Source organism: Pseudophryne corroboree, chromosome 4 (genome assembly GCF_028390025.1).
Source record: "Pseudophryne corroboree isolate aPseCor3 chromosome 4, aPseCor3.hap2, whole genome shotgun sequence".
Taxonomy (NCBI): domain Eukaryota; kingdom Metazoa; phylum Chordata; class Amphibia; order Anura; family Myobatrachidae; genus Pseudophryne; species Pseudophryne corroboree.
The window spans coordinates 680,836,874-680,862,940 of record NC_086447.1 but is presented as its reverse complement, the minus strand read 5'-3'; the positions used below and the strand labels follow the sequence as shown (position 1 = coordinate 680,862,940).

Genomic DNA, 26,067 nt, shown 5'->3' with positions numbered 1-26,067 from the left:
CACAGGAGGCACAAAAGGGGGCTGAATATGTAGCACTCCCTTTACAAATGTCTGAACTCCAGGCAGTGAAGCCAGTTCTTTCTGGAAGAAAATCGACAGAGACGAAATCTGGACCTTAATGGAACCCAATTTTAGGCCCATAGTCACCCCTGACTGTAGGAAGTGCAGAAAACGACCCAGCTGAAATTCCTCTGTTGGGGCCTTCCTGGCCTCACACCACGCAACATATTTTCGCCAAATACGGTGATAATGGTTTGCGGTTACTTCTTTCCTGGCTTTTATCAGCGTAGGAATGACTTCATCCGGAATGCCCTTTTCCTTTAGGATCTGGAATTCAACCGCCATGCCGTCAAACACAGCCACGGTAAGTCTTGGAACAGACAGGGCACCTGCTGTAGCAGATCCTGTCTGAGCGGTAGAGGCCATGGGTCCTCTGATATCATTTCTTGAAGTTCTGGGTACCAAGCTCTTCTTGGCCCACCTGGAACCACGAGTATCGTTCTTACTCCTCGTTTTCTTATTATTCTCAGTACCTTTGGTATGAGAGGCAGAGGAGGGAATACATAAACCGACTGGTACACCCACGGTGTCACTAGAGCGTCCACAGCTATTGCCTGAGGGTCCCTTGACCTGGCGCAATATCTAGTTTTTTTGTTTAGGCGGGACGCCATCATGTCCACCTGTGGCCTTTCCCAACGGTTTACCAACAGTTGGAAGACTTCTGGATGAAGTTCACACTCTCCCGGGTGTAGGTCGTGTCTGCTGAGGAAGTCTGCTTCCCAGTTGTCCACTCCCGGAATGAACACTGCTGACAGTGCTAAGACGTGATTTTCCGCCCATCGGAGAATCCTTGTGGCTTCTGCCATCGCCATCCTGCTTCTTGTGCCGCCCTGTCGGTTTACATGGGCGACTGCCGTGATGTTGTCTGATTGGATCAGTACCGGCTGGTTTTGAAGCAGAGGCCTTGCCAGACTTAGGGCATTGTAAATGGCCCTCAGTTCCAGAATATTTATGTGTAGGGACGACTCCTGACTTGACCAAAGTCCTTGGAAATTTCTTCCCTGTGTGACTGCCCCCCAGCCTCGAAGGCTGGCATCCGTGGTTACCAGGACCCAGTCCTGTATGCCGAATCTGCGGCCCTCTTGAAGATGAGCACTCTGCAGCCACCACAGTAGAGATACCCTGGTCCTTGGAAACAGGGTTATCAGCCGATGCATCTGAAGATGCGATCCCGACCACTTGTCCAAGAGGTCCCACTGAAAGGTTCTTGCATGGAACCTGCCGAATGGAATTTTGCTTCGTAAGAAGCTACCATTTTTCCCAGGACTCGTGTGCAGTGATGCACCGATACCTGTTTTGGTTTCAGGAGGTCTCTGACAAGAGATAACAGCTCCTTGGCTTTCTCCTGCGGGAGAAACACTTTTTTCTGTTCTGTGTCCAGAACCATCCCCAGGAACAGTAGGCGTGTGGTAGGAACCAGCTGTGACTTTGGAATGTATAGAATCCATCCGTGCTGTTGTAGCACTTCCCGAGATAGTGCTACTCCGACCAACAACTGCTCCTTGGACCTCGCCTTTATAAGGAGATCGTCCAAGTACGGGATAATTAAAACTCCCTTTTTTCGAAGGAGTATCATCATTTCTGCCATTACCTTGGTGAAGACCCTCGGTGCCGTGGACAGTCCAAACGGCAGTGTTTTGAATTGGTAATGGCAATCCTGTACCACAAATCTGAGGTACTCCTGGTGAGGATGGTAAATGGGGACAAGTAGGTAAGCATCCTTGATGTCCAGGGATACCATGTAATCCCCCTCCTCCAGGCTTGCAATAACCGCCCTGAGCGATTCCATCTTGAACTTGAATTTTTTTATGTATGTGTTCAAGGATTTCAAATTTAAAATGGGTCTCACCGAACCGTCCGGTTTCGGTACCACAAACAGTGTGGAATAGTAACCCCGTCCTTGTTGAAGTAGGGGCACCTTGACTATCACCTGCTGGGAATACAGCTTGTGAATTGCCTCTAGCACAGCCTCCCTGCCTGAGGGAGCAATCGGCAAGGCAGATTTGAGGAAACGGCGGGGGGGAAGACGCCTCGAATTCCAGCTTGTACCCCTGAGATACTACTTGAAGGATCCAGGGATCCACCTGTGAGCGAGCCCACTGATCGCTGAAATTTTTGAGGCGGCCCCCCACCGTACCTGGCTACGCCTGTGGAGCCCCCGCGTCATGCGGTGGACTCAGAGGAAGCGGGGGAAGAATTTTGATTCTGGGAACTGGCTGACTGGTGCAGCTTTTTCCCTCTTCCCTCGTCTCTGTGCAGAAAGGAAGCGCCTTTGACCCGCTTGCTTTTCTGAAGCCGAAAGGACTGTACCTGATAATACAGTGCTTTCTTAGGCTGTGAGGAAACCTGAGGTAAAAATTTTTCTTCCCAGCTGTTGCTGTGGATACGAGGTCCCAGAGACCATCCCCAAACAATTCCTCACCCTTATAAGGCTCTATGTGCCTTTTAAAGTCAGCATCACCTGTCCAGTGTCGGGTCTCTAATACCCTCCTGACAGAATGGACATTGCATTAATTCTGGATGCCAGCCGGCAAAATATCCCTCTGTGCATCCCTCATATATAAGACGACGTCTTATGTTCGCAAAATAGTATCCCTGTTTGACAGGGTTACAGACCACGTTGCAGCAGCACTATCTGCAGGTCTCAGTCTAGTACCTGAGTGTGTAAATACAGACTTCAGGATAGCCTCCTGCTTTTTATCAGCAGGTACCTTCAAAGTGTCCGTATCCTAAGACGGCAGTGCCACCTTTTTTGACAAACGTGTGAGTGCCTTATCCACCCTAGGGGGTATCTCCCAGCGTAACTTATCCTCTGGCGGGAAAGGGTACGCCATCAGTAACTTTTTAGAAAATACCAGTTTCTTATCGGGGGAACCCACGCTTTTTCACACTTCATTCATTCATTTGATGGGGGAACAAAACACTGCCTGCTTTTTCTCCCCAAACATAAAACCCTTTTTTAGTGGTACTTGGGTTAATGTCAGAAATGTGTAACACATTTTTTATTGCCGGGATCATGTAACGGATGTTCCTAGTGGATTGTGTATATGTCTCAACCTCGTCGACACTGGAGTCAGACTCCGTGTCGACATCTGTGTCTGCCATCTGAGGGAGCGGGCGTTTTTGAGCCCCTGATGGCCTTTGAGACGCCTGGGCAGGCGCGGGCTGAGAAGCCGGCTGTCCCATAGCTGTTACGTCATCCAGCCTTTTATGTAAGGAGTTGACACTGTCGGTTTATACCTTCCACCTATCCATCCACTCTGGTGTCGGCCCCACAAGGGGCGACATCACATTTATCGGCATCTGCTCTGCCATCACATAAGCCTCCTTATCAAACGTGTCGACACAGCCGTACCGACACACCGCACACACACACAGGGAATGTTCTGACTGAGGACAGGACCCCACACAGCCCTTTGGGGAGACAGAGAGAGAGTATGCCAGCACACACCAGAGCGCTATATAATTTTGGGATTAACACTATATTGAGTGAATTTTTCCCAATAGCTGCTTGTATATACAATATTGCGCCTAAATTTTGTGCCCCCCCCCTCTCTTTTTAACCCTTTGAGCCTGAAAACTACAGGGGAGAGCCTGGGGAGCTGTCTTCCAGCTGCACTGTGAAGAGAAAATGGCGCCAGTGTGCAGAGGGAGAAGCCCCGCCCCTTTTTCAACTGACTTTCTCCCGCTTTTTCTGGAATACTGGCAGGGGTAATTTTACATCTATATAGCCTCTAGGACTATATATGATGTAGATTTGCCAGCCAAGGTGTCATATATTGCCCTCAGGGCGCCCCCTCCCCAGCGCCCTGCACCCTCAGTGACCGGAGTGTGAAGTGTGCATGAGGAGCAATGGCGCACAGCTGCAGTGCTGTGCGCTACTTTGGTGAAGACCGAAGTCTTCTGCCGCCGATTTTCCGGACCTCTTCTTGCTTCTGGCTCTGTAAGGGGGACGGCGGCGCGGCTCCGGGAACGAACACCAAGGCCAGTTCCATGCGGTCGATCCCTCTGGAGCTAATGGTGTCCAGTAGCCTAAGAAGCCCAAGCTAGCTGCAAGCAGGTAGGTTCGCTTCTTCTCCCCTTAGTCCCTCGATGCAGTGAGCCTGTTGCCAGCAGGTCTCACTGTAAAATAAAAAACCTAAAATAAACTTTCTTTCTAGGAGCTCAGGAGAGCCCCTAGTGTGCATCCAGCTCGGCCGGGCACAGAAATCTAACTGAGGTCTGGAGGAGGGTCATGGTGGGAGGAGCCAGTGCACACCAGATAGTACCTAATCTTTCTTTTAGAGTGCCCAGTCTCCTGCGGAGCCCGTCTATTCCCCATGGTCCTTACGGAGTTCCCAGCATCCACTAGGACGTCAGAGAAATGTAAATTTATATATATATATATATATATATATATATATTTATATAAATACATACATACATATATACATGGGTAGGGTACAGGTGACCAGTGGTTGCGAGACTTCCGGTCACCATGGTGACGCCGAGATCCAACGCAGGGGGGAAGGGGTGGAACAAAGCCCCTTGCAGGCTCGCTGCACTCGACACGCAGCAGGCTCGGTGGCTCCCCACAGGTTCTATTCTAACTCTATGGGTGTCGTTGACACCCATGAGTGGGAATAGTCCCTGTTGGTCGGCATGCCAACCGGCAGGCTATTCAACGTTCGGGATTTTGGCATTGGTATTGTGACCGGCGGTCACGCAACAGTGGTCACATAACCGCATCCTATATACACATCAATGGAGAAAATTAGGATCAGCACTCAATGTACAGTTGATATAATGTTGCGATTTATTGAAACATCATCTCAGAAAGCTCACAAGATGTTAAATAAATTGCAACACCATACAAAAGAATCTGAGAGTACTGCTCCTATTAATCTCCACTGCTGTGATATTTATGCAGTTGTTTGAGAGAAAACTTGCCCAGATTTGGGCTCTCGGGTTAAATACAGGCAATTCATATTAAACAATTAAACAATGTATATATATATATATATATATATATATATATATATATAACTCCATGTAAGAAATGGCACTCAGAGTCGACATTGGCAGCAAAGAACAAAAACTGTAGTTGTTCTTTGCTGACAATGTGGACTCTGAGTGCCATTTCTTACATGGAGTTGTGAATTGGATTATGCTGCACCAGGGCATGCTGTTCAGGACAAGTAAGTGCCGGCAATATACGGATTTATATATATATATATATATATATATATATATACATACATATACACAGTATATATATTCAAAAAATGCTTTATTCTAGGAAGAAAACAATTTTTAATCAGTTTGTTCTGAGTGAGATGTGATAACAGGACAGGTAATGGTGCTAAATGCAGCGAATGCATCTTAATCTATCAGTAACAATATTGTAACTGGAAATAACCATTTTGTGTATTGAGGCAGGTGAAAACGAATCCTATTGGCAATGAATATGATGCTATCCATCTTCACACGTGTATTTGTTTAACGTTGACCCAGACCATTAAGTCAGTTCATTCAATCAAAAATAAATGACTACACCACACCTTTCACAACTACTTTAAACACCAAATAAATTAGTTCTACAGCTAAAAAGGAAACACATTTCTGATTTGTGTTTGTAAGTCCTGGCCCTATATCCTCACCTTTATAGAGAGCTATCAAGCAATTGCATTATACAGATATACAAATAACATGCACCCCCACATAAAGTGAGTGATATTGGTAAAAAGTGAAGTTGACACTAGCATAATGAATGTCTCTTGTTTACAAACATCGGGGGTAATTCCAAGTTGATCGCAGCAGGATTTTTGTTAGCAATTGGGCAAAACCATGTGAACTGCAGGGGAGGCAGATATAACATGTGCAGAGAGAGTTAGATTTGGGTGGGGTGTGTTCAATCTGCAATCTAATTTGCAGTGTAAAAATAAAGCAGCCAGTATTTACCCTGCACAGAAACAAAATAACCCACCCAAATCTTACTCTCTCTGCACATGCTATATCTGCCTCCCCTGCAGTGCACATGGTTTTGCCCAACTGCTATAAAAAATCCTGCTGCGATCAACTTGGAATTACCCCCATCATGCATTCCTAAATATTACTGATTGTGTTTGTAGTATGAGTTTTTTCTAGTACATGAAACACCTATATTATGATATTACAAAACACACACAAATACAAGAGATACAACAAGACATACTGTAACATTTTCCCCCAGAAAAGTGCAGCTTTCAACTTTCTGTATCAGTATATTAAAGACCTGTCGCCATAACAAATATTTTGGTTTATAAAGCAAGACATAATGTACTTGTATGTTTGTAAATGGGGCAATTAAATACTTAGATGATTAGTGCCAGATGAATACAGTTCAGTTAGCAGACTGCAGACCAAAATATCTCTCTGTACAGTGTGCTAGTATTAATGGCCATATTGCCTTTGGTTAATTACCTGCAATAAAATAGAAGTTTGTTTATGAAAAGGATGTATTATAAAAGTATAACCCTTCGTATGTACATTAAAACCAACAGTAACCACATGAGAATGGTTCAAATTGCATTAGATTAATTAGAATGATTATTTTTGTCTTATACAATATTTTTTTTGTAGATCAGGACAGCAAGATCAACATGTTATATACAGGCAACGGGTGGGAGGAATTTTGATGGGTGCTATTTTGTTTCTAAGGAATATGCCCATCCATTGGGTAAATTTACTAAGATAGGAGTTCTATTTAAGATGGGATGTTTCCCATAGCAACCACTCAGATTCTACTTCTCATTTATCTAGCACCTTCTAGAACATAATACCTGGAATCTGATTGGTTGCTATGGGTAACATCCCATTTTAAATAGAATTCCCATTTTAGTAAATTTTCTCTCATGTGTCTATGATTCAGCCACACACAGGCCATAAGTAATCAAATGCCCCAAAATACCTAAGTATCTTGAGTACACAGGGAGGCATAACATAAAGAAAAACAGGGTACAGAGAACTGAGAACTGCACTTGCTGGCATTGGACAGAAGGAAAAAAATGTTTAGTGATACCTGGTTAACAGAAGCATCTGTATTAGCCACAGGTGAAGGAGAACGACAGGCCGGTGGAGAGGAAATCTCACTGTTGGTACCCTCCTCCCCTGATTCCTCAGTAACAGGTGACAGTAGAGTGTGACAGCGACCAGCGGTCATCTATCACAAGAGATCATTAGAAGAACCCCAAAGGACAGCAAGCACATCAAAGAGAAGTCAGAGACTTTGCAGTACAGTGTAAACACAAAATGACAAACATGTATGAGAAGTTACTTTCAGCTCATCAATTTACTAGCATACATGGGAAGCTAGACATACAGTATTATTCATAAAGCTTCTGCTTTGGACACCATCTAATACAGACTAAAGTTTAACTGAAAACTGAATATGGCATTCTCCTGTTATCTAAATTGTTTGGAAGTGCCCATCACAGTGAGGCGAGTGAAGAGTTGAACGCAAGTCAATTATGCAGCTGGATCTTGTGTGTCTTCACTCTGCCCATGTCCACTTGCAGCTGAAGTGCCGTAACCGCGTAGGCATTCGCACATAGGTTGGGTTCAGAGATGGAGTGTTGCGGAAATTGCGGGCTATGTACAGTTGTGAGTACTTGCAGATGCACCGGTTTTCAGAAGCATTTCTTGCAGGAATAATAAGGCTGGTACCAGTGGGTGCTGATAATGGTGAGCATACACACAATGCAGATGTAATTATAGCTGACTTGCATTCACTCCACAGTGGCCGCAGATACTATAGGATGATGCACATAAGGATAATGTCTGTGCATATGTCATTACTACCAAACATCACTAACTATTTACTCTTTTCTTCCTTTCAGAATGATCTAGATAATATTTGTCAAGATAAAAGAGACGATACTTGTAGCTGCAAGTTGTGTGCTTGTGGCTTTGCAGTGGTCCATTAGGCAACATCCCACTCTGCAATCAATTAGTCTTATACAATATACATGTACATAGATACATTTTATACATACATTAATGTATGTATGTATGTATGTATGGATGTATGAATCTACTGTTAAAAAGCCTCGACCATAGGCCAAAAGGTCATCTACTCATTGTTCCTGTATTGATGAGGCCACAGTATCTGTAGGTGTCATGCTGTAAAAGAACAAAAATAAAAAAAATTCTTACATCCAATTGGATGTCACTGCCTCCATAGGTGCATCTACATGGACCCGGTAATATTTTGTGAATGTACAGACCAAAGACAAATTACTCAGCTGAGGCCCCAGTAGGCACTGGTAGAATGTGACCTCTGATTTTCAGGAACTAGTTGTTCCACTCCAATGTATTCTTGACAAATTCCAGAAGTTGTCCATCTAACAATGACTGTTCTGCCCAGGAAGATCCTCGGATCCCTGACACTTCTAACAAGAAAAGGGATATTTCCTTTTGCAGATGATTAATCATGTCCTACAGTAAGAATGTTCATGTCCTGCTTTAGATGGAATTTTGAAAGCTCTTTGACCAGAACGGAGGGCTGTATCTGAAGAAAAGCTCTATTATCGCAAAAAAATATATCAGGAGGTCTGCATGACAAAATCCTTGATTTTGAATGAATCTTACTATAGAGATCAGCAAAAGAAAAGTAGTCTTCTGTGTAAGAAACTTAATCCCCACAGACTTCATTGGACCATAAGGCTGCTATAGAAGGAATGTATAGACATTGCACATGCAGCAAAAAAACAAATTGCATCTTCAGAAAAAAGTGCCGGTTTCATTTGAAAATGGACCAACCAGACTGAGATCTGCACTTTTGTAAGAGTTTGAGAGCCCTGTCAAGTAGATGGGCTAACTTTAAAAAATGTTCTCTCTTAATCTTAACAGCTATAGTATTAAATCCAGTCAAGCTAAATATGATGATGGAACAACTCTTGGCTTAGCAGGTTCAACTTTAGAGGCAGACAATATTATGGTGTTACTCTCCTTGGTCAGTCTAGTGCCACTAAGATCAAACACGCACATTTTCTTTTAAGTATATTTCTTGGAACTCATGGAAGAATTGCATACAAATAATATGTTATTAGTCAAAAATTGCATGAGACCAACCTGACTCCTATAAGATAATGAATTAAGGTTGATCTTGATCAGTACTGCTTCACCTTGTAGTTCTACTGAGATGTCATCACGGTGACATCTGGCTAACCCATTTTGCTCACACCTTACACAGAAATTCCAGATGAAGGGACCACTACCTGGGGTGAAAGGCATGGCCGCTGAAAAAGTTATCCACCCATAGGATCCATGCGATTACTGGAACATTTTATTCTGTCCAGGGTACCACCCACCTTCGCATGAAGGGAATATTCTCTGGCATGAAAGGTATGCCTGCTCAGAAACCCTTCTACCTAGCTTTCAACTCTTTGAATTAACACATCTGAGATTATTGAAATAGTTTATTCTTCTCCTTTGTTTGGAAACTCTTGTTGCATCCCCTGTTGGTAAATGTTTGCTACCACTGTAGCAATGTCCACTTGAATGTTTATCACTGTTGCCTGTAGAAAAGTGACCCTATACAAGAGCATGTAAAATTGCTTGAAATTCTGTTATATTGATGGGAGTTTGGACTTCCTCTCGAGACCAACAGTCCTGCAGATGACCATGTAGGGCTACCTCTCACCATCTTTCAAGACTGACAACATCTGTCGTAATTATTGTCTAATCACAATGGTGAAAGGATGAACCATGTTTAGGGAATCTGCCTTCTTCCACCAGACACAGTAAGTGACTAAAGTGCTTTGGGAGAGGGTCTGATGAGTTGACTGAATAAATTGTGGTTTCAGTTTGTTCCATTTTTGAAATCAGTTCTATTTGGAATGCCCTGGTCAGGGCCAAAAAGGACGCTGAACATGAAAGAAGAAATTCTCTTGGATTCTGCATCAGTTTTTCAGGCTCTAAGCATGTTGCAACTACTGAGGTCAAAAGCCTGGCCCCAATTAATCCTGCATCATTCAATAGCACTGCTACTGTAGATACTCAGATGCCGTCTAGAAGTGCTCAACTAAAGCCAACAATTACATTCTTTATTTAGCAGACTATGATCCACGTAAAAGGTGTTATGACTATTTAGCAAACGTATTATTAATCCATGCGGAAGCTGATATGTATTTAAAAGAGGCTCAAATGCAACATGTATGTATCATGAAAAGGTATTGCATTTTCGATGTGTACCATCTTTAAGAGACATTGGAATCAGAATAGTCGTGATCTCTAATTGGGGTGTCCCATTTTTCTGTTTGTATACTCTATCCTTTTTTATAACAAACAATCTATGGAAAACTTAGAACTTCTAACAAGACGCCCCTCTATACCAGCTGTCCATCTACTATAGATCTTCACTTTGCTCTTCTGAGAATGCACAGTAGTTGGTGCATATGCAGTAAAGTTACATTTCACTTCCAGATCCAAGACACTTTGGCCTCTATAAAGGATAGACTCCAAACGTCAAATGTTGATATGGAGGCCTAACAAATGCATGTTACAAACTTGCCAATGTGTGCAAGTTTAAGTCTAGATGTGTTGGCATCTTGTATATCATAGCACAGATAGGGGGGAATCCAATCATCTGCGAACAGCTCGCAGGGGGGGGGTGTTGCAATTTCAGTGGCATGTAAATGCTGGCAACGGCATTCAAATTTGCCCCCCTCGCAGACCCTTCTAGTGCAGTGAGTTCAGCAGTACTATACTTGCGCCAAACAGCCGCACATACTCGCACCGAGACTTCATCACGGGTAAATGGATTACTCCCATAGAGACAAACATTATACAGATACAGTACTCCTCCTGAAGTTGTCAAATTTTGTACATTATGTATTATATCATTAAAATAAAATTATTCTATAATCCAGATCCTTAGGGCAATGTATGTAACACAATTCACATAAAAACTTGGGCAATTTTGCAGTACTATGGTAAACATTGCCTGTGTACTATAGGCTCAGAAGATACAGCACAAATAACAAACACATATACTAGGACAAAAACACACAGCACATAAGGGTGATCTTGCTTTAAATCTTATATAGCTACCACTCTCTGTATGTATGCTTATGGTTCATTATGATATATATTTATCATATTTTGTACTATTTCAACATGGTAATTGAGTGACGCCTTCTTTTATCCAGAGGAAAACAAGGATTGGAATGCCATGTAAAGCAGGGAGAGACTGTCAAACCAAACTGATTTATTTATTTGCTATTGTTCATTTATACAATTCTGTGGCAGATATCATAAAGACATGTTAAAAAATGAAATGCAATATATCTGATCTCCTACAGTGCTTCACCTACAATATCATACTGCAAACTAGTCCCCACTGTAACTTAGCAACATTTTCTCGAATTTTGTTCCCTATCTAATGCTGGCCTACAAACAGTCACCATCCAAACGCCTTGTATAAGGTATCCTGCATTATTTTTTTGTGTAGTATATTGTAATATAATTCATTACTATCTCACTCACAACAAGCTAAGAAATGCATGTAACAGGTACCGCATGCTGCGCAGACTTAAGGTTGTCAGTGTTACAGAAGGTTCACTAGAAAATATTTCATTGATCCTGCACTAGGAAAGTGAATGTGTTCATCCTTAATGATGTCAGTGATCTCCTCACACAGAACATCTCCAGTCACATGTTCTGTTCATAAACCAAACAGCCAGCAAAAATACTTGTCACAGCAACAAAGGGGACATTGTATGCCGCTAATCCTATTGCCGAATCAAGACAGAATTTCAATGAAAAATGCAAACAAAAAAAAAAAAAGGTGAATGCGTATTTTTATATAAGGAGATATATGATTACATAAACGAAATTAGAAGTAAAGGCACGTATTTGCAAGACATGCGTAAATAAGCAACAACAATAGCATAATAATAGGTTGAATGGATAACCTTAAAATATACTAATCTGTTTATATAGAAAAAGGCTGCAGACAGCAGACCATTAGGCAGCAGTAAGTGAAACCATAGCTTTGTTCTCTGTCTAGCTTGTTACATGTAACACAACTCGCACTGTATAAAAGCAGAGATTGTGAGTATGGGCCTTACCATAACAACAGACGGATGAGCAGAGTGTGCAGGGAGGAGTTCAGCATCCAGTTCTTCCATTCCCTCTGTCAGTCCCTCCACTTCAGTCACAGTCAGCAGCATTGTTGCGTGTTTGGCTTTCATTGTTAACATCTTACACTTGGAATTGAGTGACGCTATCTGCTCCTGGTAGCCTTTGATTCTCTTCGCCAGCTCCTGAGAACACATTTTAGCTTAGTATGCTAGGCAACATAGAATGAAAAAACAAGAAGGAAATCAGACTCTGTTTCATTGTGTCTCAGGCAGGCAAATGGCTGGGTGCCTCTGGCCAATAAAATCACAGCTCACAAGCACTGCATCATCTATCAGCAGAGCTGAAAGGCAGGATGTTGTTGACTGTGAAAATTAACTAGCCAGGCTGCATCTCACAATGCACTGAAAATACAGAGCAGTGAGGGCTGCTAAGAGACAAGGAAATGGCTGTGCAGTTTCAGTAACGTTAAGTAGAAGAAGAATAAAGCGTCCACACTGCAGAATAAACAGTCAAGTGTGGTCCGCATGCATGTCTGTCCAACTAAAGAGACAGAGCTGGCAAGGTTCTGGGCACTTAATACTGCAGACTATAAGCTGCCCCCCCAGATGGCTCATGTCTCAGGCTCTGTAATGAGGTCATGTGATGACTACAACTATAAAATATGCAACACTCAGCTCTTAGCCAAGCTTGGAACAATGAGAGGAGAAACATAAGGTGCATAGAAGGTTAAAATGACAAATTCCTCCATGACATGGCCCAGGATAGCGCTGTTAACCCCATCAATGACACTATACAGAAATAGGCTTCTTGAATTCAGAAATTTCTTCTTGAAGCAAAAGGAACGACCGTGCACCGGTATATTATAAATTGTAAGAATTGTAGAAAACCAACAATTGGACAATTATAGTATTGGAAAGGAGATTTAAACCTTTCAAAATATAGTCCCTATTGGTGGTGCGCCCAGAGCTAGAAAGTACAGATACTAACGAGAAGAGAGAAAGAAAGCTCTTGTGTGGGCGCACTCTTGTGATTGTAAAGAAAAAATTCTTTGGTTAAAGGTATTGATAAAACTTAATTTTTATTAATAAACAATTAAAAATTATTACCCCTCAATGATCCAGGAAAGAGTATATGCATAAAAAAGACGTGAGAAAATATAAAATGTTCTGGTCTGTTAATCACACAAGAAGGATTTAGAAAGGCTGCAGACACTTGATAGTCTGACACCCGTTTCTCCTGACCAGTAAAGATAATCTGTATTAATGAGACCGACCAGGGAGGTCAATGGTATGTCTTGGAGAACCACTTGAATATGGTTAATAGTGAGCAATTGAGTGTTCACCTGTTATTCCATATTGTGCAGAGTTAGAAATATCTATATTGACACGATCTGGACGCGGTAAGGATAGGAAGAAAAAGGGTATGTGAATGAATCAAAAGGTGGTGATACTGCTGTTGGTGTCCACCCTTCAAAAGAAGGGGAATAGTTCCTACTCTACAACACCAGGTATTCCCAGGGAGTCGCCTCTCAAGGTACTGACCCGGCCCAACGCTGTTTAGCTTCCAAGATCGGACGAGATCGGGCATTAGCAGCGTGGTATGATAGTAGAGAGGCTATCTACCAATGAGAGTGCACCTAGATGAAATGGTAGAGTGGAAATTTAGGAAGATAAGGTCATATAGTGTGTAGATCTGCTTTCCACGTTAGGCAGGGTGAAACAGTTGTCACACAGTGGCAAAGTACATCCTAGGATCGTGGATGAGAGTCTACGGAAATCAGTAAGTAATGAAGAAAACCCGTCACATAATATACAGCGTCAGATAGATTCATACATGTAAATATAGATTGCACATGTGTATTCCTTTTTGTGCAAAGCAGAAAAGCATAGTTTTAAAACAAAAACAGCCTAAAGTGTATATAGCCCTGCATACATAGGGAATAGAACAATGTGTACAAAAAATAATAATAATAATAATAGGTATGTCCTGCAAACTGTAGGATTATAAATCTATCATGTGCACAGAAAATCCCAAAGCAGGCTTATACTATGAATTGATGTGCCAGATGAAAGGTCCTCCTATTGCAGTTGTGATGATCTGCAATCTGAAGGACTACCTGACTATAGTATGTATGAGAGATCCTCAATAAGCACCATGCAATATTGAGTAGTGTGCCAAATATAATGAGCACTTGTGCCAGCAATAGTAGCCTAAAATATATAGGATTATACTGCTGTAAACCACATAGAAAATCCTAACTGCATGGTATGCAGCGCAGGTGAGTGCGCTTGATGCAAAAAGGCACCTATGGAAAAGGAGTATTCAAGTCTGAATTGCACATAGAAAAAATATAATACAGGTAGAAAAAGTGATACTCAAGGTGTCAAGATAGGAAAATGGATGATTGTAAAGGGTCCTCCAAGGGCCGGTCCCACGCTGTAGTCCGTGGAAAACGCGTTTCGCCCGTGGGCTTGTTCACTTCCGGGATCTCGGAAGTGAACAAGCCCACGGGCGAAACGCGTTTTCCACGGACTACAGCGTGGGACCGGCCCTTGGAGGACCCTTTACAATCATCCATTTTCCTATCTTGACACCTTGAGTATCACTTTTTCTACCTGTATTATATTTTTTCTATGTGCAATTCAGACTTGAATACTCCTTTTCCATAGGTGCCTTTTTGCATCAAGCGCACTCACCTGCGCTGCATACCATGCAGTTAGGATTTTCTATGTGGTTTACAGCAGTATAATCCTATATATTTTAGGCTACTATTGCTGGCACAAGTACTCATTATATTTGGCACACTACTCAATATTGCATGGTGCTTATTGAGGATCTCTCATACATACTATAGTCAGGTAGTCCTTCAGATTGCAGATCATCACAACTGCAATAGGAGGACCTTTCATCTGGCACATCAATTCATAGTATAAGCCTGCTTTGGGATTTTCTGTGCACATGATAGATTTATAATCCTACAGTTTGCAGGACATACCTATTATTATTATTATTATTTTTTGTACACATTGTTCTATTCCCTATGTATGCAGGGCTATATACACTTTAGGCTGTTTTTGTTTTAAAACTATGCTTTTCTGCTTTGCACAAAAAGGAATACACATGTGCAATCTATATTTACATGTATGAATCTATCTGACGCTGTATATTATGTGACGGGTTTTCTTCATTACTTACTGATTTCCGTAGACTCTCATCCACGATCCTAGGATGTACTTTGCCACTGTGTGACAACTGTTTCACCCTGCCTAACGTGGAAAGCAGATCTACACACTATATGACCTTATCTTCCTAAATCTCCACTCTACCATTTCATCTAGGTGCACTCTCATTGGTAGATAGCCTCTCTACTATCATACCACGCTGCTAATGCCCGATCTCGTCCGATCTTGGAAGCTAAACAGCGTTGGGCCGGGTCAGTACCTTGAGAGGCGACTCCCTGGGAATACCTGGTGTTGTAGAGTAGGAACTATTCCCCTTCTTTTGAAGGGTGGACACCAACAGCAGTATCACCACCTTTTGATTCATTCACATACCCTTTTTCTTCCTATCCTTACCGCGTCCAGATCGTGTCAATATAGATATTTCTAACTCTGCACAATATGAAATAACAGGTGAACACTCAATTGCTCACTATTAACCATATTCAAGTGGTTCTCCAAGACATACCATTGACCTCCCTGGTCGGTCTCATTAATACAGATTATCTGTACTGGTCAGGAGAAACGGGTGTCAGACTATCAAGTGTCTGCAGCCTTTCTAAAGCCTTCTTGTGTGATTAACAGACCAGAACATTTTATATTTTCTCACGTCTTTTTTATGCATATACTCTTTCCTGGATCGTTGAGGGGTAATAATTTTTAATTGTTTATTAATAAAAATTAAGTTTTATCAATACCTTTAACCAAAGAATTTTTTCTTTACAATCACAAGAGTGCGCCCACACAAGAGCTTTCTTTCTCTCTTCTCGTTAGTATTTTATTTATTCTTGTCAAGCAAAAATATTTTATATGATTTAAATCAGAGAGCATCATTAAATATTTATATATACATGTCAATACAATGATGAAATCTATATAATGGTCAATTGTTTAATACAATGTAGAATCCCCATATATCTTCACAGATGTAGCTAAAAGAGGACAAACATATAGCAAAATAATTTATGTAACAACCTTAATAGATTTTTGTCAGTAAAATACACGGTTGAGTCACATTATTATGACCCCCAGCTAATAGCCAGAGTAACTGCCGCGTACAGCAAGGACAGCAGCTACACAGGCTGAACTGATGTTTTAGACCAGAGGTTCTCAAACTCGGTCCTCGGGGGCACACACAGTGCATGTTTTGCAGGTCTCCTCACAGAATCGCAAGTGAAATAATTAGCTCCACCTGTGGACCTTTTAAAATGTGTCAGTGAGTAATTAATACACCTGTGCACCTGCTGGGTTACCTGCAAAACATGCACTGTGTGTGCCCCCGAGGACCAAGTTTGAGAACCTCTGTTTTAGACACATGTCTGATAGCCTCCAGGTTCATTTTGGTGATGAACTGCTCCACTGTAGTGTGTTGGTCAGCCCTCATGCAGCCATACCTCCCAACATGACCCTCTCCAGGAGGGACAGAATGCTCTGCTCCTGGACTTCCCTCTTCATTTATGATTGCCATCACCTGTTGTGAAACACCTTTCTTTTCCATTCACCTGTTCATAACAGGTGCCAGCAATCATACATTAAGAGAAAAGTCCAGAAGCAGAGCATTGTGTCCCTCCTGGAGAGGGTCATGTTGGGAGGTATGAGCACCTTCATAACCATCATTCACCTCTCACATTAATGGCACGTGATACTCCGCAGTTTCCAAGTCAGTTGTTTGCAATGGTGTAATTTATCCAGTCACGATACACCTTCATCACAGCAGCACGCAAACAGTTCACAAACTGCGCTGTTTCAGAAATACTGCCACCCTTGGCCTGAAAGCCGATAATTATCCCTTTTGGCAACTCGGATAAATTTCCTGTTAGCCATGACAGCAATGAGTGATTTGTGTGCAGACAGCCTATCACACAGCTTATATAGCCACCAAGCTAGCGCACAACACGTGACGTACTTCATGGGCTACGTGCTGCCAACGTCAAATGTAGGAGTTAGTCATAATAATGTGAGTCGACCGTGTATCACAATGGTTTAACTTGTTAGTTTACATCAGCAGTTCCCAAACTCGGCCCTCAAGGGCACCCAACAGCTCACATTTTCCAGGTCTCCTCACATAATCACAAGTGAATAATTAGCTCCACCTGTGGATCTTTTTAAAATGCGTCAGTGAGTAATAAATACGCCTGTGCACCTGCTAGGTGATCTGGAAAACATGAACTGTTGGGGGGTCCTTGAGGACAGAGTTTGGGAACCACTGGTTTACATTAATGACTGCAAAGGTCTATCTGCAACTTTTGCTAAATGCATTGTTTTGTCTTACAGACTTTTTGCTATGACTTCCAGCCATTAATTTATACTGTATCAGACATAGTTGCTTATTTTTGTTTCCCTGGGAATTACACAGAGCTCTTTGAGGCTGCAGTACACATGTAAAGTAGGCTTACCATAATATCCCTTTAAACTGGGACACTTATGAATTACACAGGTTCTGTGGCTGATTAAAACCAAGTAAAATGTAGGCTTGAAGTCAGCCAGCCATAGAGTCTGTGTAATTCATAAGTGTCCTGGTTTAAAGGGATTTTATGGCAAGCCTATGTAAATATATGGCTAAAAAGCACATCCCAACATGACTCATTCCAGGAGGGACAAAATACTCTGCTCCTGGACTTATTATTATTACTACCAGTTATTTATATAGCGCACACATATTCCACAGCGCTTTACAGAGAATAATTGTCCATTCACTTCAGTCCCTGCCCCAGTGGAGCTTACACTCCATATTCCCTATCACATGTGTACACACACACACACACACACACACACACACACACACACACACACATTCACACTACGGTTAATTTTGTCAGGAGCCAATTAACCTACCAGTATATTTTTGGAGTGTGGGAGGAAACCGGAGTACCTTGAGGAAACCCACGCTAGTACAGGGAGAATATACAAACTCTACACATATACACAAAAAGCACTACTCCACGGCACTCACCTTTTCCTAGATTCGGGATGCAACACGGTTTGTAACCATATTGTTTAAACAGATACAGTATCACAGGGGCTCTGCACTCACTATATTAACTAACAATAATAAACAGTGGAGTTTTAGTTCATGTATTGATCAGTGCATTTAAGCCTGCAGCCCCCGGCACGGGACCCCACTATACTACAGGTCCTACTCTATTGCTCAAAATAATTATCATGTTTATTATTGTACCCTCATGCTCATGCATTGTACTTTATCTGCTACTATTAATTTAGGACCCCTTTGGGTGTATCTGCCTCAAGTTTTTAATTAAAAGGAGGACCTGGAGGTGCTGATGTAGGAAGAATTCTGGAACAAAATTTGGGACAATTAAGAATAAAAGATTAGAAAAAAATAAGATTAATTTACAAAGTATTACAATGTTCGAAATAACTTATTTGATTCCAGCCTACTCTACACCAAGTTTCTGGGCTTGTTGATAAGTGGCATACATGTATATGTACTGTACTTAGAGGTGGGCAATGACCTCAAGTTTACAAACTATACAGATCTTATTTTCAATATCAAGGAAAAAGTCCTTATAGGGCCAACTGAGAAATACAGATAAATCAATGAACAGGTTTGAGCATAAACTTATTTTGTTTTTCTATCTTGATGGCCTCAATATAATTGATTTCCAAGGCTCAGGAAGTTTTCTGCCAAGAACTTAATGAACTGGTAAACAAAAAAATGTAATGCAATTTGTCAATACCAGCATCGGTTTAACTCACTAGTCTGTGTGTCTCAACAGTGGCTGCAGAGTTCCACTGGTCCTTCCTTTTTTTACCTAATGCCATTCCTCCTCTACATTTTACCAAGCTTTCCCTGTTCACTTGTGTTTTTTCACCACCTACAGTATGCTTTATCAATATCAAATTTCTGTTGTGAGCCTTCAACAGTATGATAAAATAAACAGTGTTTCACTCTCTTGGATAACACATTTTGGGGTATGTTATTAGCAGTGGTAATTTACAGCTGCTAATACAATAGGTACTGCCGGGGGCGCTCTTCCCCCAGATACGGCTCTTATTGGGTGTTATGCTTCCGGTGCCTCAAGCACCCAATGTGCCGGTGGTATTAACCCACGATAAGCTGCTATTGGAGTCATGACAACACATGGGATCTGGAACTTATCCCGGATCCCATGTGCTATCGCACGATTGTTGGTCTGTTTTCAGCTGATGAAAACAGCATCTAATTGGATACTGTGATAAAATAGCATCTAATTGGATACTGTGATAATGACCATTGGTCAAAAATTGTGATATCAGAATGTTTTTATCGGTCAAAAACAGATACCAAGTAATTGGATTCCCACCATTGTATATTACATGAAACTTTTCTTATACATGAATACCTCATGCCGTTTTATCTGGATCTGTAGTTCCTGGATGTTACTGGTTGTTATTTTTGCATCTTGTAACTCCCGATGTGCCTCTTCAATTAGATGCTGCAAATGCTTCATTTCCTGCTCATATTGTTCATAAAGGATCACTGCCTCCTGTGGATAAACAACCACACTTACATGTGTTGCTATTTTATATATATATATATATATATATATATATATATATATATCTATCATGAATGGATCTGTTACAGTATATCAGGTTTTCTGTCTCACACTGTGATAATTATTGTGATGGCTATATATGGGTGAACTGTGTATGTATCACTTGAACCTTGACAAAGGTCCTGTAAGGACCGAAACGTCGGTGTGATGATTTACCCTATGCTACAGTAAACCTTTGCTGACTTCATGACCCGCCTGGTGAGTGCACTCTATACAAGATTTATGTGCTCATGGAGAAAGGACTATGTCTTTTGCCCAATGAAATTTGAGTGACACCCCAGCAAATTTATTCTGAATTGAGAGTGCAGACAACATTTGGCTTTATATATATAGTATCACCTATAGTGATACTATAGTGATAGTGTATATATATACAAATAGTCTATTTGCCTTGACAATGATTCCAAAGCTAACCAAAATGTTGGCTGTATTCTACTGCAAAAAAATCAGCATGCTATATTGAATAAACCTGATGATTCTTTATGAAAGATAATCTGGAGAGTGCCTTCTTCCCATGAGAATTGGGATACCAAAGAAAGTATTTATGGGAAAACCTGCCTGTTTTTTTCCTGAAGGACCACCCCAGCAGGGCCGGCTCCAGGCACGTTCGAATTGAGCGGCCGCGCGGGGCGCCACCCTTAATGGGCGCCGCGCGCTGGCGCCGCCATTTTCGTTCCTGGAGCCGGCCCTGTGCTGCGCTGCCCGGCCTATTGTGTCCTTGTGCGCTGTGCGGTGCCAGCATCTGACGTCAGACGCCAGCGCAGCGCACATAGCGCACACCACCCGCACCGCCGCCACACCGCCCGCGGCCCTGCTCCCTCAGACAGCAGCACTCCTCTCCCTCCCAGCGCAGCAGGTATTGGGGGCATTATGGATGGCATGTGGGGGCTGCACTGTGGGGTCATATCTGCACTGTGGGGGCATTCATTTATCAGGAACTGTGCGGGCACTTATTTATCAGGCACTGTGGGGTCATATCTGCACTGTGGGGGCATTCATTTATCAGGCACTGTGCGGGCACTTATTTATCAGGCACTGTGGGGTCATATCTGCACTGTGGGGGCATTCATTTATCAGGCACTGTGCGGGCATTTATTTATCAGGCACTGTGGGGTCATATCTGCACTGTGGGGGCATTCATTTATCAGGCACTGTGCGGGCACTTATTTATCAGGCACTGTGGGGTCATATCTGCACTGTGGGGGCATTCATTTATCAGGCACTGTGCGGGCATTTATTTATCAGGCACTGTGGGGTCATATCTGCACTGTGGGGGCATTCATTTATCAGGCACTGTGGGGGCATTTATTTATCAGGCGCTGTGGGGGCATTTATTTATCTGGCACTGTAGGAGCATATCTGGCACTGGGGGTATTTATTTATCTGGCACTGGGGGCGTTTATGTATCTGGCACTGTGGGGGCATTTATGTATCTGGCACTGTGGGGGCATATCTGCACTGTGGGGGATTTAATGTATCTGGCACTGTGAGGGCATATCTGGCTCTGGGGGCATTAATGTATCTGGCACTGTGGGGGAATATCTGGCACTGGGGGCATTAATGTATCTATCACTGTGGGGGCATATCTGGCACTGGGGGCATTAATGTATTTGGCACTGTGGGGGCATATCTGGCACTGGGGGCATTAATGTATCTGGCACTGTGGGGGCATATCTGGCACTGGGGGCATTAATGTATCTGGCACTGTGGGGGCATATCTGGCACTGGGGGCATTAATGTATCTGGCACTGTGGGGGCAAATCTGGCACTGGGGGCATTAATGTATCTGGCACTGGGGGCATTAATGTATCTGGCACTGTGGGGGCATATCTGGCACTGGGGGCATTAATGTATCTGGCACTGGGGGCATTAATGTATCTGGCACTGTGGGGGCATTAATGTATCTGGCACTGTGGGGGGCATTAATGTATCTGGCACTGTGGGGGGCATTAATGTATCTGACACTGTGGGGGGCATTAATGTATCTGACACTGTGGGGGGCAATAATGTATCTGGCACTGTGTGGGCACTTATGCATCTGGCACTGGGGGCATTTATGTATCTGGCACTGGGGGCATTTATGTATCTGGCACTGGGGGCATTTATGTATCTGGCACTGGGGGCATTTATGTATCTGGCCCTGTGGGGGCATATCTGGCACTGTGGGGGCATTTATGTATCTGGCACTGTGGGGGCATATCTGCACTGTGGGGGCATTTATGTATCTGGCACTTTGGGGGCATTTTTGTATCTGAACTGTGGGTGCATATCTGGCACTGTGTGGCCATTTATGTAGCTGGCACTGCTGGGGGGGCATGTCACGTGTAGCTGGCACTGCTGGGGGGCATGTCACATGTAGCTGGCACTGCTGGGGGGCATGTCACGTGTAGCTGGCACTGCTGGGGGGCATGTCATGTAGTGTTCCCGCTAGGCGTCTGTGGCTAGGCAATGTGTCTCAGTGCTCTCCCTGGTGCAATGTGTCTCAGTGCTGTGCCTGGCGCAAAGTGTATAGGAGGTTCTACCTGGTGCAGTGTGTATTAGCTGCACTACTGTGTGGTGTAATGCAAATTGCCACTATTATGTGGCCACGTACCTTCCCCACGAAGTAACTCCCCTTAATTTTTGCTGCGCGCCTTCGGCGCGCACTGTCCATGCTTTGGCATATAGGTATGGGAACAACAAGCAGTATGTACATCATTTTGCCCTCCTAACTTAAAAATGTGCCCTCCCTGTGATCAGCACCATGCCTTAAAAAGTGAACACTATCATGTGTAGCTGGCACTGCTGCGGGGCATGTCATGTGTAGCTGGCACTGCTGCGGGGCATGTCATGTGTAGCTGGCACTGATGCGGGGCATGTCATGTCTAGCTGGCACTGCTGCGGGGCATGTCATGTGTAGCTGGCACTGCTGGGGGGCATGTCATGTCTATCTGGCACTGCACATTATGTGTATCTGGCACTATACTGGAGACATTGTGTGTAAGGAACACTACTATGGCTATGTGTAAGGCTGCTAATTGTGTGAAAATATATTTATAGTTTGATATGAAGTTATGAGGCCACGCCCACTTTTCCGGGGTTTTTTTTGTGGGGGGGGGGCCTTTTAAATTTTCTCGCTCAGGGTGCTAGTAGGCCTGGAGCCGGCCCTGCACCCCAGTACTAACTTTTGATGAGAGTGCCAAACCACACCCTACTCCCTCTCTCTCTCTGTGTATATATATATATATATATATATAGAGAGAGAGAGAGATAGATAGATAGATAGATAGATAGATAGATAGATAGATAGATAGATAGATAGATAGATAGAGTGGTGGCCAAAATTGCAGACACTTTTTGAAATTTGAATGTTTTTCAACTTCGCATGCTTATAGAGACTGTTACACTTCACGCAGTGCAATGTATGCACCTTTATGTCATTCTCCGTTAACCAATGTTTGCATATCCATCATCTGCGACCATTAGCAGTGAAATGTGTGCAACTGGTGTTTTTGTCAGTGCAAGAACGGCACAGAGAAGACTAACGGAGATTGTCCTAAAAGGTAGGATTCCCCCCAAAAAGCCATTCCTGAATAAAAAGCAACGGCAGAAATGAATACAGTGGGCAAAAGAACACATTGCATGGACAGAAGGTCAGTGGAAACAAGTGATATGGAGTGATGAAACTAAGACATCGATATTTGGTAGTGATGGGAGAAAATATGTGAGACGTCGCATCGGGGAAAAGGTACATCCAGATTGCATTCAAGTGACAACAAAGAATCCTACAAGTGTTATGATATGGGCATGTATGACAGCAGATGCTGTAGGCCGCCTTCATGTCATAGATTACCCACTGAACAGCAGAAAGTACATTGACACCATCCTACAACGAAACCTTCTTCCTTCTATCAGGGATCTTTTTAAAAATAATGCCCCAATTCTTTCTAGCAGGATTCAGCTCCCTGCCACACTGCACGGATATGCAAACAGTGGTTAACGGAGAATGACATACAGGTGCTGGGATGGCCAGGAAACAGCCCAGACCTGAACCCCATAGAATATTTGTAGTTCCTTTTGAAAAAACTGGTACATCTGAGACGTCCATCCAATAAAAGAGAATTACTTGAGGCTATAATTGTCTCATGGCACCATATAATAAAGAAGGAAGAGCTCCAAACATTGGTTGGCTCAATGCCACGTCCCTGTGCTGCTGTCTTGAAAAGTAAAGGATACCCAACGAAATACTGATAGGACAGTGACATCATAAGTACACAGGGATTTTCACCCTAAGTGTTGTTTTCACTGCATAACTTCCCTTGTAATGCAAATATTTGACCTCTGTCTATTGTATTGAATTCAGCATTACATTTCCTTTCATTTGATATATGATTCATTGCACTGCATGAAGTGTAACCGTTATTATACGCATTCGAAGTTGAAAAACATTCAAGTTTCAAAAAGTGTCTGCAATTTTGCCCACCACTGTATATATATATATATATATATATATATATATATATACACACACACATACATATACAGAGAGCGGGTGATACTGTAGATAGATAGATAGATAGATAGATAGATAGATAGATAGATAGATAGATAGATAGATAGATAGTTAGATCTACATGCAGGGCCTGTTTTGTTTGTTGATAATGAGGGGTGGTGCTGCCGCCATGGTTACACGGTATACCTCTCGTGCTGCCCATGTGAGGCCACTTCTATAAATTTTTCATAGGCCACTTTCAGTTCCCAATTTGCCCCTGCCCAACTTTGAAAGAAAGTGCAATGGAATATGCAAGTGCTAAATAAATGTTAATAAATAAATTAATATATAGATGTTACAGCCAAGAATTATAAAACCTCTTGGTGTCACTGGGCCTTTCAAACAGCAGTGGAAATTTGAAACAAATTGTAATAACAAAAGCTATATTACATATTCAATTTCTTTTTCCTGTGAAAGCCAATTTGTTTTATTGTTTTTCTGTGGGGGCTAATGTGTTTAATTTTTTTCTTGTGCAGTGTTTTTTTTTATCTACGCTTATGTCTGAGTTACACCTAGGGTTACCACCTCATCAGTTTAATTCTGGACACATATTAATTATACAGGTTCTGTGGCTGATTAAAACCAGGTGAAATGGAGTCTTGAAGTCAGCCAGCCTTAGAACTTGTGTAATAATTATATGTACAGAATGAAAGGGATGAGGTGGCAACCCTAGTTACACCACTCATGCATCGTGATGGTGTTCGTACACAGCTGCAGTACAGAGTAAGACACATGCATCAGTAAGTGTATTGAAAATATGTTGGGCATTCCTGTGTGGTTACAGGGGGCAATCATGCACAAAGCATGATTGCAGCGTCTGTAGACCCAAGCGGGCGCCTCACTCCTTGCATATTTGTATGCATGGATGTACACTAGGAAACTGCATTGTCGTGTCATTAGCACAAAGTCACAGATGCAACTGCAGCAGAAGATCCCACCCCCTCAACAGATTCAACCCCCATTAAGGCTGCTTTCATAAATTTCCTGGGCTGTTTTTCCTTCCCAATCCGCCCCTGGATAGATAGATAGATAGATAGATAGATAGATAGATAGATAGATAGATAGATAGATAGATAGATAGATAGATAGATAGATAGATAGATAGATAGATAGATACGATTCTAAATAAGAGGAGCCAGCTATACCAGCATGCATTTTGTTTGTATCTATTGTGAATTCTGTAGGCAAATGTTCTTGATTTATATATTGTTAGGTGATTAAACTAAGCTTCATGGTTCAACACTGAAAGCTATAGCAGCTTATTGGTGAGATCTAGAGACTTCATCACTGCTGTATATTACTATGCAGGGACAGTACAGAAAGCCATTAAGCCTGCATATTATGAAAGTACTTGCCTGCATAATATTGCACTGTTGGATAGCTGTATGCTGAAGACGACTGGACTCCTCTTGCAGCCTGACAGCAGTGCGACATATAGGGTGGCTAGTGACTACTTCTTCAGGGATTCTAAGACCACTTTGGCAGACTTGGACAGCGTGGACTTTTGGTTTCAAAGACTCCAATTTGGAAAGCAGGTGCTGTAAAATTAAATAGACTTTTATTCATTTTTCAACTCAAATTCCTAACATAATCTCAT

General features: G+C 42.5%; 1 protein-coding gene and 2 pseudogenes across 15 annotated transcripts in view; 1 reads left to right on the top strand and 2 right to left on the bottom strand.

Annotated features, from left to right (window-relative positions):
* SYNE1 (spectrin repeat containing nuclear envelope protein 1) overlaps positions 1–26,067 on the bottom strand; it is a 965,679-nt gene that overhangs the window by 254,636 nt on the left and 684,976 nt on the right. For 12 of the 15 annotated variants that reach the window (XM_063917854.1, XM_063917860.1, XM_063917859.1 and 9 more), the window contains 4 exons: positions 25,826–26,008; positions 19,724–19,867; positions 12,150–12,344; positions 7,100–7,240 (listed from right to left, as the gene is read on the bottom strand). In XM_063917854.1, the coding sequence (XP_063773924.1) occupies positions 7,100–7,240; positions 12,150–12,344; positions 19,724–19,867; positions 25,826–26,008 (663 nt within the window). The remainder of the gene's footprint in view (positions 1–7,099; positions 7,241–12,149; positions 12,345–19,723; positions 19,868–25,825; positions 26,009–26,067) is intronic. The other 3 variants (XM_063917863.1, XM_063917865.1, XM_063917866.1) reach the window with 1 other exon arrangement.
* On the bottom strand, positions 13,655–13,773 carry LOC134911960 (5S ribosomal RNA; annotated as a pseudogene).
* Positions 15,526–15,644, top strand: LOC134911949 (5S ribosomal RNA; annotated as a pseudogene).